This window comes from Lissotriton helveticus, chromosome 5_1 (assembly GCF_964261635.1).
Source record: "Lissotriton helveticus chromosome 5_1, aLisHel1.1, whole genome shotgun sequence".
Classification (NCBI taxonomy): domain Eukaryota; kingdom Metazoa; phylum Chordata; class Amphibia; order Caudata; family Salamandridae; genus Lissotriton; species Lissotriton helveticus.
The window spans coordinates 341717293-341731977 of record NC_136065.1 but is presented as its reverse complement, the minus strand read 5'-3'; the positions used below and the strand labels follow the sequence as shown (position 1 = coordinate 341731977).

Sequence of the window (14685 nt, the reverse complement as noted above, 5' to 3'; positions counted from 1 at the left end):
GCCACGATGTTTTAGCGCCTCCAGGCGCGGGAGTCGGCGTGGGTGGGCGGGGAGAAACCACCAGGAATTGTGGGGCTTGTAGTCCCCCCGCTCTGCGGCCGCTTGATGTGACTGGCGGCGGTGGGGGGGAACAGCAGACCAGGTCCCAGCGCGCTCACAGCGCGATGCAGCAGATGAAGGGCTCCTGCCCAGCAACAAAGGAAAAGCACCAGGAAGTCTGAAACGTCGGTAAGCTGCAGGTTTTGACCATCAACCCGCTCCGCTACAGGTTCGACCAGCAACCCGCTCCACCGAGGGAGCCGCAATGTTTTAGCGCCTCCAGGCGCGGGAGTCGGTGTGGGTGCGCGGGGAGAAACCACCAGGAATTGTGGGGCTTGTAGTCCCCCCGCTCTGCGGCCGCTTGATGTGACTGGCGGCGGCGGGGGGGGAACAGCAGACCAGGTCCCAGCACGCTCAAAGCGCGATGCAGCAGATGAAGGGCTCCTGCCCAGCAACAAAGGAAAAGCACCAGGAAGTCTGAAACGTCGGTAAACTGCAGGTTTAGACCATCAACCCGCTCCGCTACAGGTTCGACCAGCAACCCCACTGACATACGTACTGTGCAAATTTTCAAATGCTATTTTGTCTGAGTGTATAATTTTTAATTCTGATTTGTTCTTGAGGCTCTTTGTGCTAAATTATAATTGCCATATCGTGGCCTAGGCATAGCCTGTGTTAATGAATTATGCCTTGTTAGTAGGGACCTTTTGCTTTTCAAAATATGTGGGAATGCACCATTTCCATGACCAACCTACTTAGCAAATTTTTGTTAACTACACAAACTATATTGCTTTTTCACTTACAGTCACAGTGTGACAATATAAATAGTAGTTTTTGCCCCCAGGACCTGGCTCACCAGGGGGCCGATGTTTAAACAAGTGCGGGAGACCGCACTTGTTTTTTTTCTCAATTATGCCACGAATTTGCAGTAGACACCGAGATTTGGCAGCAAAATTAAAACAAAATGTTTTTGGTTCATGGCGGGGTCCCTGTGGGGTCCCACCACCAGGCCTATTCCTACCCTGCCCCATTCTCATTTTTTCAACTGTTTTTATTTTTAATCCGGCGGAGTCCGAGTCCGAGTCCCAAAATAGCTGCCAACACTTCCTGGTTGAAGTGTTGGCAGCCAATCAGATATCAGCATGAGATTTGTCAGATCAGTGGTGAAGCTGCATCCCTAGATATACTAATGTGTTTTTTCTTTCATAATTCAAAAACTACTGAACGGATTTACACCAAATCACAAAAATAGCTCTTAGTGGACCACGAACTAGCTTTCTGCCAAATTTGGTGTAATTTAGTCCAGCAGTTCGGGCTGTATCCCTATAGGAAATAGCATAAGAAACGCACATTTTTTGACTCCATCTTTTTCTCGAACCCTGCTTGACAGATCACCTCGAAACATTCCATGTAGAACTAGATACAGTAGGACACTTTTTTAAGAAGATTTCGTGAAGATTCGTCAACTGGCCCCTAAGTTATAAGCAAGCTAAAAAAAGCTTTTCCTATGGAAACTATGTCCTAACTCTAACTTCCTACTGGCGAAAAAAAATAATAATATATATATATCACGCGTCATGGCGGTGGTGCAGGGCGAAATGGATTAAACACGTATCTGCACATGAATCTGGGTCTGCGTCCGTTTCTAATGCATTTGTAGACTGCAAGCGGAACATTAATCATATATATATATATATATATAATTCCGCAAAATGCCCTCAGCATTGAGAAGGCACACTCCATGCTCTGCCATCCAGCCTAATTGTGCTGTTTGCATGTTCAATCTCCGGCATTTGGTTACCTTTGCCGACGCGTTTCGGGGCTCGAGGGTGAACTACATGCCCCATAATGCCCCGAGGAACATTCAATCTATCACATGGCCACGAGAGGCGGGGATGTGGTTTAATAAAGCCAGTAACAACACAATGCAGGTCTCGAGTCTGTTATTCATGCCCAGGAAGAAGGGGCCTCGAGCCCGGAAACGCGTCGGCAAAGGTAACCAAATGCCGGAGATTGAACATGCAAACAGCACAATTAGGCTGGATGGCAGAGCATGGAGTGTGCCTTCTCAATGCTGAGGGCATTTTGCGGAATTATATATATATATATATATATATATATATATATATATATATATATATATATATATATATATATTACCTACTGGCAGTCGCCAGTAGGTATATATAGTTAGGATTTTTTTGAATAGGGATTTCTGAAAATTCTATGTTGAATAACTTTGGCGTTGATGGACGGAATTGGCTGAAATTTTCAGGAAAATGGCACATTTTGTTTCTGAGCGTCCCCTGAAAGTTTGGGGGGGGGGTTTCGTCAAGCGGGGGCCGTGAAAAAAGGGGGGTCCCAAAATGTGTTTTTAACATTGAGTTTTCCATAGGGCGGTTGGACTCACTTTTAGCTCGAACGGCTGAATGGATTTCCACAAAACTTGGCAAAATTGTAGGGACTGGTAGCCCGATGTGCCTTTGCTATGTCTCAAGATATATGCTCCAGTGGTTTTTACGAAAATTAACTTTGAAAAATATATATTGGGCTACATTGGGCTATATATATGTTAGAGCCCAAATGTAGCCCAATGTAGCCCAATGTAGCCCAAAGATGGCCACCAGAGACAAAAAAAAACAAATGTAGCCCAAATATCAGCCAGATGTAGCCCAACTATAGCCCAGTGACAGAATGTCCCAGAGTGTTCTAAAGAACAACTAGAGCGCTGACAGTCTTACTTATGACAAAAGTATGGCACACCTGAAGTCATCTTGATTGGAATAAAGTGTTAACACTTAAAACATTTAATTTGCAAAGGAACAAAATGAGGGGGTTCATTTTGCCATAGAAATTATGATTAGTGCTGAAGAAAGAAAAATTAGGGCACATTTTGAGTGACTTCTCAAATCCTCTTATATTTCATTAAAAAAATTCTGATATGCAGTCTCCCAAGATGGCCACCAGAGACAAAAGAGCCCAAATGTAGCCCAAATATCAGCCAGATGTACCCCAACTATAGCCCAATGACAGAATGTCCCAGAGTGTTCTAAAGAACAACTAGAACGCTAACAGTCTTACTTATGACAAAAGTATGGCACACCTGAAGTCATCTTGATTGGAATAAAGTGGTAACACTTAATACATTTAATTTGAAAAGGAACAAAATGAGGGGTTTCATTTTGCCATAGAAATGTTATATATATATATATCACTGAAAAAACCATAGGTTATAGACCATATATAGTTAGGAATTAGCATTTACAAAACCTTGAAAATTCACTGAAAAAACCATAGGTTATAGACCATATATAGTTAGGAATTAGCATTTACAAAACCTTATTTTACTCACACAAAACCATTGAAATTTGCATATATAGTTAGTTGCACTAACTATATATCGCGCACCCGCAATCCACTGCTGATCATGTCACATATTACATCATTCATGACATGGTCAGTGACATCACTGATGACATCTCAAATGACATCTCAAATGACATCACTGATGACATCTCAAATGACATCACTGACATCACTGATGACATCTCAAATGACATCACTGATGACATCACTGATGACATCTCATTTGACATTACTGATCACATCACTGATGACATCATTCATGTGATAATACGATGAACCTCTTCAGACTCTAATATAACCTTAGATACACTCAGTGTAAACAGACACTCACAGACTGTCACTCATCCATGGAGTTACTCACACACCTAGTCAGTCATGCAAAGAATCAATCACACCTCCATTTCCTCAACTATACAGTTATACACACCTTACTTATTCAAACATATACTAACACATATTTACTCTCTTATACAATCCCTGATACAAGTTCACAATGATCCATACAGCCACTCACACATTCACTGGCTCTTATGCACAGTTATTTATATATGTCAACTCTCACATGTACTGTGTTTTACATATGTACTTACTTTGACATGTAGCACTGAGATATCCATTCACTCACCAATACACTCATGCACACAGTCAACCGCCAATACAGCTGTTTCCACATGCACTTTTGAACCCATACATCTAGTGAATCAACTGCTCACACATCTATGCACAGAGTCATACACCTCCCAGCCACCCACACACACACTCAGCCTCCCATACAAATACTTGGGCAACCAATCAATAACCCGTATAGTTACTCATATAGCTACTGATCAACACATGCAGCAGTTTACAGAACAACAGACATAATGATGCACAAATTAAGACAGTTTAGTCACTAACCCATGCACTCAGTGAGACACATTTAATCACTCACTCATACAGTCAGTCATGCACCTACTAAATCCTTCATCCAGACACTTATACATCCACTCATTCTTCAATATGTAAGACATATTTTAACTTTACAGAAACATACAGTCACTGGATGTTGTCATCAGTGATGTCATTTGAGATGTCATCAGTGATGTCATCAGTGATGTCACTGACCATGTCATGAATGATGTAATATGTGACATGATCAGCAGTGGATTGCGGGTGCGCGATATATAGTTAGTGCAACTAACTATATATGCGAATTTCAATGGTTTTGTGTGAGTAAAATAAGGTTTTGTAAATGCTAATTCCTAACTATATATGGTCTATAACCTATGGTTTTTTCAGTGAATATATATATATGTATATATATGTATATATATATATATATATATATATATATATATATATATATATATATATATATATATATATATATATATATATATATATATATATATATATATATATATATATATATATATATATATAGTTTTAGGGTGGCTTCTCGTCATATACTGAGAGTCCACAGCTCTCATCACTACCCAATCTTGCACACCCCAGATGTATTTTGTAGGGGGAACAGGCTGGCACTGTACTTGCTATCGTGGCTGTTTGCTTTTGCATCCCATTTGCGAGGTGCAGCACCAGACAGGTACACACCTGTTATTAAAAAATGAGGATCTACGAGCCCCTACGTTTTAACAGCTTCCTTAATTAATCCTGTTGAATATCTGTTTTACTAGCCATTATTTTTTATTACAGATCTTTCCTAGACACTTTACAGGAAGTATCAATATATACGGACCGAACCATTTAAATTAAATTCACCAAAAGCGTGTTTAGTAGGTCTGTGCTTGGAGGCGATTGTTCAAGAGTGTTTGTGCAAGAAAAAATGACAAGGCAAAAACGAGGAGAGTGTTCCCTTACTTTAGATGAATTGACGAAAAATAATGATAGTTAGGAGCAATGCAAAGAGGACACACACACGCACGCAGAGTAGAATCAAAGAGAGGGATGAGAGAACCAGGCAAAGGTTTACACTTAAAAAAAAGCTAAAAGTGCAGCCTGTGGGGCTATCAAACTTGGGGATAAGAAGTACAACACACGGAAAGAGTGGGGGCACAAGAGTTTACAGCAGATTGGAATGGAGCACTAACACACAGTGGTGGCTCCTTCTGTAAGGCGGAGGAGTGTTGCCCCACTGCTTTTAAGCAGTATAAATAAAGAAAAAAAAATGATAATAACTGTAAGTTATTATCAGTTTAGTTTTTCCTTGTTGCGGCAGCTTTGCAGGTGGGGTGGGGCTGCTCTGTTGACAGAGCAGGGGAGGAGTGGTTTGAATTCCCGAAGTGCGCATGAATGTTTGGCCAGCCATTAAGGGCCGGCAAAACATTCATGCGCACTTTGCATGTTCTCCACCCAGGCTGCATTACAGCCTGGGTGGAGAACATGCCCAGGCCCCCAGGACCCATCTGAGCGCTGAACCACGGTGCTCGGACCAATCAAAACGCGGCATTGCAGCGTTGCGATTGCCTCAGGGGAGCCTAGGTGGTTTATTTTCCCTTTGATAAATAGTTGTAGAAACTGAAATTAAAGATAGAGGCTCTCTATTAGAGCCATATGTAACAATCAGATCTTTTATCCTGTTGTTATATATGGCTCTCCTAGAGAGCCTCTATCATTTATTTCGGTTTCTGAAAGTCATAGCTCCTTGCTATGATGACATGACATCCCAGCAGTTGAGGTTATCAACTGTTGTGATGTCATACAGGCCTTCCAGGCCAGGTGAGAAGGCTCCCTGCGAGCCTGTCGGCGCAGCTCTGCTTGTCTGCTTTGAATGAAAGCAGAAAGCACAGCTGCAGGAGGTGGAAGGAAGGCAGAGAAGGTTGTGGGTTTGGTTAAGGATAGCAGGTACGATATTTATGTTTCACATTTATGTCAGGGAGAACAGGGCATGTTAGGTATAACTCTCTCATTATTATCTGCCCCTGTGCAGTAGTTGAAGGCAGGGAAAGACGGTTTGGGGGCCCAGACACAACTTCTAATTATAGATGGGTAAAAAGTGAATTACAAGGGTGTTTTTCACCTCGGAGTTCTGAGTGACATCACAGACAACTCGAGCTTCGCGCTCGTCTGTTTGAGGTCACTCAGACCCCCTTTGTGAGAAACATCCCTGCAATTCACTGTTACCATCTATAATTCTATATATTCGTCTGTTTGAGGTCACTCAGACCCCCTTTGTGAGAAACATCCCTGCAATTCACTGTTACCATCTATAATTCTATATATTCATCTGTTTGAGGTCACTCAGACCCCCTTTGTGAGAAACATCCCTGCAATTCACTGTTACCATCTATAATTCTATATATTCGTCTGTTTGAGGTCACTCAGACCCCCTTTCTGAGAAACATCCCTGCAATTCACTGTTACCATCTATAATTTTATATATTCATCTGTTTGAGGTCACTCAGACCCCCTTTGTGAGAAACATCCCTGCAATTCACTGTTACCATCTATAATTCTATATATTCGTCTGTTTGAGGTCACTCAGACCCCCTTTGTGAGAAACATCCCTGCAATTCACTGTTACCATCTATAATTCTATATATTCGTCTGTTTGAGGTCACTCAGACCCCCTTTGTGAGAAACATCCCTGCAATTCACTGTTACCATCTATAATTCTATATATTCGTCTGTTTGAGGTCACTCAGACCCCCTTTGTGAGAAACATCCCTGCAATTCACTGTTACCATCTATAATTCTATATATTCGTCTGTTTGAGGTCACTCAGACCCCCTTTGTGAGAAACATCCCTGCAATTCACTGTTACCATCTATAATTCTATATATTCACTGCTATGACGAAGCAATAGTCGGAAACAAAAGTTGTTTCTCCCTGTCAATAGTGCTACAGTGGAAGTGCTCTCCTTGCCTGTTTAGCCCACCACTCCCAGGTCACCAGAAACCTGAGCAAGGAGATGGAATGGCGGTTGGTGACCTAACCAGCCTTCTCCCGCGGAAGGTGGGAGAATGTGTGCTGCACGCTGGCAGTGGCAGCGACTAGATTCCCCCTCAGTATAGTTCTCTGCTGGCCCAAGCCAACAAGGACTTTATATCTCGCAGAGAGCCTATCAGCACAGTGCTGGCTCTCTGCTCCATGAACAGCAGAGCACGTCGGTTCAGTGGCGGCTCTTCCACTATGGTGGAGGAGCGTTACCTCCCCTGCCAGCGGCCTCAAAATTTGAAAAATAAAACGATAATAAAACGTGTTTATTATCGTTTTATTTTTCCATTCCTGCTGCATCTTGTGGGCGGGGCCATCACGGAGGGCAGTCACAGGAGGAGTGGTGGCACTGCACTTAGTGCCATGATGGTTTGGCCGGCTGTCACAGTACAGCCAAACCGTCATGCGCACTGACATCTACCCAACCAGAGCTGCATTGCCGGGTGGAGAGAATAGCAGGCTTAGGCAGTGGCGTAGCAAGGTCAGGTAGGTGTGCGGAAAATTTCTTGTCACCCCCGGCTTGACAAATTGGCAAAAATATGTGTTTAAAACACATATTTTTGCCATTTTGTCACCTCCCTTAGCGATGACACTTGTCACCCCCGGATTGACAAAATGGAACAAATATATGTTTAAAACACATATTTTTGCCATTTTGTCACCCCCCTCAGTGATGACACCTGGGGTGGCCCTCACCCGCCGCACCCCCCTTCCTACGCTACTGGGCGAAGGTTCCCAGTCCCCTTTGGAGTGGAAAACAAGTCAGCTCAGGCCAATCCTAGTGCTTCTCTCATGCTGATAACAGCATAAGAGAAGCGCTGGGATTGTCCGCAGGGGAGTCAGGAAACCTCAGTAGAAAGGAGAACAGCGGCGAGAAGGTGGTAAGTTATTTTTTTTAGTCCTCCCTCCCCACCCCTCTCCCGCCCCGCCACGCCGCATTGAGAGCAGCCGCTACTGCGTGGTTTTCGAATGCAGGGGAGGTTCAAAGGGTTCTGGAGTGGGAGGCAGGAGGCCAAGTATAATTCTTTTATATTTGAACGGGAGTGGGGGGGACATGACGTGATGATAATCTGAGTGGGAGGCAAGAAACTAGGTTTGTTGTATTCGGGCTGTGGTTGGTTAGCTTAACACCAGGTATTTTTTTAATCTATTGAAAGGAAGGCTAATGCTGAGGGTAACGGGAGTGCATGGCAGCTCAGCAGGTCATTTAATCATCAGATCATACATATTAGCAGGGATGTTTTTTATTGCTTTCAAAGTAAACAACAATAGGAGAACCATGGTGCTAAAAACTGCAGCTGTGATTTAACTGCAAGAGACAATTCCTTTTGAGGCATAGATATGTAAAGTGGGCATGCCTTTAAGTAAAAGTCACTAAAGGCTGTTAAATGTCACGAGCTCACAATAAAAAGATGACAGTTTCCACCACAAGGTTGACGTGACATTCACGCTCTGTGTTCTTGGTTTCAGGGAGGAGTTGAATGCCTGCCGGAATCGCATCGATTCTTTGGAGCAGCAGCGTGGAAGCGTGGAGCGGGAAATAGAAGCAGAGAAGGCAGCCGACAACATGTAGGTACCAAGCAGAGCACAGGGTGCTTGTGAGCGGTGTGATGTATTGCACCAATGCACTGCGGCTCTCTCCGATGGCTTAATCCAGAGCAAATGATTTTAAATGAAAACTGTACTTAACACTGGATTCCCGGAAAGGGACAATGATGCCATTTGTTTGTATGTACAGGTACTGTTCAAAAATAAGTATTTCAGTCCCAGTTCTGTCACCTCGCCTTTGTGCTGTCCAAATGTTTTTATCCTTGCACTGCTCATCCCGTTGTACAGCTATAAGTTTATCTCTTCACTGGTGTAATTGCTAGTCTTTTGACTGCTATTTTCCTTTCTACTTATACTTCTCTACAAAAAACACCATTACAATTGGACAGACATCATCACACCATGAAGAAGACCTCGCCATATTGTGTACCATTGATTCAATAGGGATGGAGTCTAAGCTGCCCTTTTATCATCGTCACAGTCACTGCTGGCGGTGACTGGGCAGGTATTGCCACGTGCAGGTTTTGTTGTGGCCCTCTTTGTCATCCTTCCCCTCTACCTTCATCTCTGACTCCAGCAGGGCAGTGCCATATACAGGCATAGCTGCAAAGTTTTCAGTTTGATGATGTGCTTCCGGTTCCAGGATATGTGACACTGGCTGAATGGACACTAACTCTGTAATATTAATATTAATTCCCGATCTCTCTCTGGGAAACGTGCAATCACAAGAGAATTCAAAGGATTGTGGCCAATAAGCCAACATTGACCAAATGGTGAGTTACCCAGGACATGACCAGGTGCAGATATATGTCATGGGCTCAACACACACAGCCTCCCAATCACATGCTAGCTGATGGAGTTTGGTATTTGGCTTGCATTCTAAAGAAGCACTGTATTGTATTCCGTCCTCAAACAGATGAAATGTAAAATATTTCAAGATTTGCTGTTCATTTTTGTTCAGCATTAGGATCATCAAACAACATATTGTTTTTCGCCTGCCAACTTTGTTATCGCATTCGTAGAGGTAAGATCCAGGGACTACCACACGATAGGACAACTCACTTATACTGTAGTGAGCTGAATGTCTGACACTAACTACATGTGCAGCAACGTTACAACATAAGACAGGCGAGCTGATGGTTTGAATGGCTGCCAAGAGACGCTTGCTATTATGCCTGTTTGGCGCTTGGTTTTACCAGTAGCTTATTGCTTGTTCTAAAGTAGAGCGAACAAAACGACGCAATAAAAATTCCACTTAACTCACAATATGTAGACGTACAAAAAGTGTTAGCGAAGGCAATAAGTATAGCCTTACTGTGCATCCAAACACACCCATGCACAAATCTGCACAGAATATGTGTCCCCTGTTACTGTTTAACCTCCTGGATGGCACCGCAAGCTTGGGAAATTAAGCAACTAGGCACAAGCATAGGATGTGCAGAAATAGGGGTGTTCTAGAGACAATAATATCTCATACAGCATTGCATAGAGCCCACATTCTCTGGAGCTGATTAGAAACAGCTACCCACTGAAGGGATAGATTAATTATGTGGTTCGCCTACAGAAGGAGGATCATGGAGCTTCAATGTGTTATTCTAGTGGAGGTCGCTCCTTCTCCCACATCGCCGCTAAGTCCTGGAACGCTCTCTCACTCCACCTTCGAACTTCACCCACGGTGACGGACATCAGACAGAGACTCAAGACCTGGCTTTACGACCAAGCCCATTGGCCCACCGCCTCGATACCCTCACCGGTGATATGTTGCGCTTTACAACCTGTAACCCAGGGACAGAAAACCCTATGGGATTTATACTCTGTAAGTGGACACTATCCATGTGGAGACTGTAATGTGCGCTGTTTTTCAAGAAGACAACTAGTATTGATTTGGGCTTGAAGACACCATAGTAATTGATATACTAAAAACTTGTCTATATCATCTGCAGTTGCTGGCTGAAATACATAGGTATGACAACTAGGAAGCTGAAAACACGGATCAACAAACATAGGAGAACTTTCAGGTGTAAAAAAACTAAGATGATGCATCACGTTGTCGGGAAAGGCCACCACCGGGATAACTTCACTTGGTTTGTACTAGAGAAACTGCAGTCTAGTAAAAATGATATAACAATTTCACTACTCAGATTAGAACAGAAATGGGTCTACAGATTGCACAGGGACACCCTGAGTGATGACATACCTCGGTCTCAGCTGTGTTTGGGTTACTTGAGCTGGGTGACGCAATGGCTAGTTGAACTGTTACAGTTGACAAGAGCCAGGATTATACTTCAATGACAAAATCATCAGCATTAACAGTGTTTATGGTATTCTGTTTTTAACAAAAGTTGTTTGACAGGCTACTAGTAACTGAATATTACCAGTAGTAAAGTGTTCTCAGGAATTGGTCGTATGTGAGCAACAGAGAAACAAAAGGTTAAGGGGGGGTCCGAGGGGAGAAATTATTATAGACCTACTGGTACCTAGTCCCCCAACTAGTCACTAAAACACACGGAAGGTACAGAAGGTCTGAGAAATACAGAGGGAGAGAAAAGAAAATAGCAAATCTCTCTATTGGGACCTAATAGTGTCCTCTTTTCATACCCAGACTACACAGTTAATCTGGAAAAAACAAAGAAAACAGAAAAAAGAGAAGATACACAAAGAGAGGAAAAGAATACCCATCAGCCCACTCATAAGTGGAATCTCGTCATCTGGGTATGTGTTGGTAAATGGTGTCCTCTAGGATCTGCCTCGGAAACAATCCATAGGGCTGCCTAGTGATGGACCCACAACATTCCACCAACAGATGACAGTATATGAGCGGGAGGGGCTAAGGTTGCAGTGCTCAAAGAAAAAGAAGAAAAGGAAAAATGATCCAAGTGATTCTAAAAATACCTACAGTGATGTCATAAAACACTTTATTGGGGCTGACCATCAAAGTGGTATGGTTAAAAACAGTATGCTGATAGCATATAAAGAATTGCTACCCACCAATGTTGTTATTCGGTCAACATGTTTCAGCCTCAACGGCTTTCGTCAGGACCTATGGTGCTACTGCAACACTTACTTAAGTGATGTGAAGTAGAATCTACACCTGCTTTCCAACCTGAAAAGAGTGTATCTTCTCCTGCATAGACAAAAAACAAAAAAGCAAGAAACAAAGACATAGACACATAATGTCAACAGAACAAGTGCAAAGACTACAAGCTCTTGTTTCTATGGTCTTTATGATATGACTATGAACACTAGAAAGACACTCACCCTTATTGTGGGGAGAGAAAACCTCACCTCACCTGGCCACTGCTCAGGAAAAAAGGAGGCCACGCACTGGAAACAAACAGAACACTTTGAAAGTTATAACCAGTGGTAGTAAAAACAAAATACACAAACAAGAAAACTGGATTCAAAACACATAAATCAGAGATACACATGGTGATACAATATGGCCAGACTGGTTTCTTATAGCATCAGGAAAGTATACCACAAAGCCTCTCTGACTGCACTGCTTACACAAACCTGTAAACCTATAAAGTACAAAGGCACAGGTAGCCAGCCGCAGTCACTGGAAATTGAGGCGCCTACTCCTGTGCTCTCAACCTAGTACTCTGAGACCAAAGCAATTGTACTGCTGACTGTCCCACCGCCACTGACCTCTCCGTCGTTGCCTCGGAGTGAAGACTGAGCCGAGGGGGAGGCAATGACTGATGGTCACACGCGATGTTAAATACACTGCAGTGGACCTGATAGGAAACTCCTTTATTCCATAATTTGATTGGTTGTAGGCCTCCTAAAGTGTAGGCCAATAGGAAATAGGCTCACAGACAGCCAACCGTGACCTCCACGGACAAACCTCGGCCGCATTGGCAGGCCGACCGAGAGACATACCCTCACTGGCATATGCAAAATAGTCAAACAGTAAAACAGTAAAATAGTGTGTTTACTGTATTTAATCACCCACGAGTCGCAGGCAGAGCCCAAACACAGCAGTTGTTCCCAGCGGCATTGCCAAAGCGCTGTTGTTCCCAGCGCCATTGCCGCTAGCAGACCTAGGTGGACTACTCTTAACTTGGAGGCCGCTGTCGGCCCGCACATTGGTTAAGGCGGAGCCAATCAGCGGTGCCCATGAGTATACCCACTCGCATTCAGGAGGCAGTATTCTGTCTAACACCAGTCACATCCAACAAGCTGTTCATTGCGCCACTCGAAAAACGCTGGCGGACCTTAATGAGAACTGATAAACAGGACGCCGCTGCAGGCCCGCGCATTGGTTGCAGGCGGAGCCAACCAGCGGTTTCCAAAAGTAAACTCACTGGTGTTGTTGACGCAGCCCGGCCTCGCATGATGTTGAACTGTAAAATGGAAAAACTTGCGGACCTTGATGAGAACTCTTAAGTGGGACAACGCTGCAGGCCCGCGCATTGGTTACAGGCGGAGCCAATCAGCGGTGTCCAAGGGAAACACTCTATCGTTAAGGAGGCATCCCGGCCTCGCATGGTGTCGGACAGCGACCCTGTAGATGTGAGTCTGCCCGTCTACTTGAGCCCATAGGCTCAGAGACATCATTGAAAACAGCTCAGCTGACAAAACGCACCAGAATGATGGCATAAACTGGGTATGTTTTACTAAAAGGGTGCACTGTTAAGAGGTCGCGCATTAGTTTAGCACATTGAAAACAGTTCAGCTGACAAAACGCACCAGAATGATGGCATAAACTGGGTGTGTTTTAGTAAAAGGGTGCACTATTAAGAGGTCGCGCATTAGTTTAGCACATGAAGCCCGTCCGTATGCCATGTAACAGACGGACGGTATTGTGGGCTTAGACTGATGCAGACACTAGCTAAATATGTTGAACATAAGAAGGAGAAATGAATCACTATAATTAGTCAATGGAAAGGCAAGACCAACCCAGTGAACGTGTTTGGACTCACTGGAGGTAACCCCTTCGCCAAAGGCAGAACCCAGCTACCGCTGTTAACCAAGGGACACTAGTATAAGAAGGCTATTTCTCTGTAAATCTTAGTTGTGTGCTGTCAGTGTATAGTTGGATGAGACATCAATTGGATGCATGGTGACAGAACTTAAATCCGCTCTGAGGTCAGGTCAACCGACCCGATAAATAAAACGCACCCTGCACACTCAAAGAAATAGAATTTGTCAGGTGTCCTGGAGGCAGGAGGGCGTACTGAATAAACAAACAAAGTGTCCCAATACATCCAATGCCTAATAGTGGCTTAGTAGTAGGAAAAAACCACATGCGTGACTGCCGGGCCTTTCCTAAATGGTCCAAAATGAAAAACCTCTAATCACCCACAGGTCATCAAAATCCCATGGACCCAGAGGTGTTGGACACAGAGGTGTGTAGTAGTGCTCAGCAAAACACAATTTGCGCACTCACAGCTGCATCCAAGGAATGTCATCATTCAATCCTTCTGTATCACTATGAAGTTTGAAAACCCACTTTTGTTCTTTCCTCAACAGGAAAAGTGAAACATCCGTAACGTGACTAGGTATGTAGGGTTGTTCAAGAACCAACCATCTCAGTTCATCTGGACTGTGTCTCTTGTCCAGGAAGTGAGTGGTGAGCCGTGTTGCCTGTTTTTTGCGTCTCATGGTGCTCATATGTTCCTGCACGCGCAATTTGATTTTTCTTGCGGTCATGCCGATGTACCTTAGTCCACAGGGGCAGGTAATCTGGTATATCACTTTCTCACTGTTGCAATTAGTGTGGCGTTTCAATTGCCATGGTCGCGAGGTCCCGATGTCAAAATCAAGGACAAGTTCAGTGGGCAGACAACCAGG

At 43.8% G+C, this 14685-nt stretch overlaps 1 protein-coding gene across 1 annotated transcript in view; it reads left to right on the top strand.

Moving 5' to 3' along the window:
- CFAP74 (cilia and flagella associated protein 74) overlaps positions 1-14685 on the top strand; it is a 1328338-nt gene that overhangs the window by 143700 nt on the left and 1169953 nt on the right. Inside the window, exon 6 of the mRNA XM_078642456.1 lies at positions 8812-8910. Within this exon, the coding sequence (XP_078498582.1) occupies positions 8812-8910 (99 nt within the window). The remainder of the gene's footprint in view (positions 1-8811; positions 8911-14685) is intronic.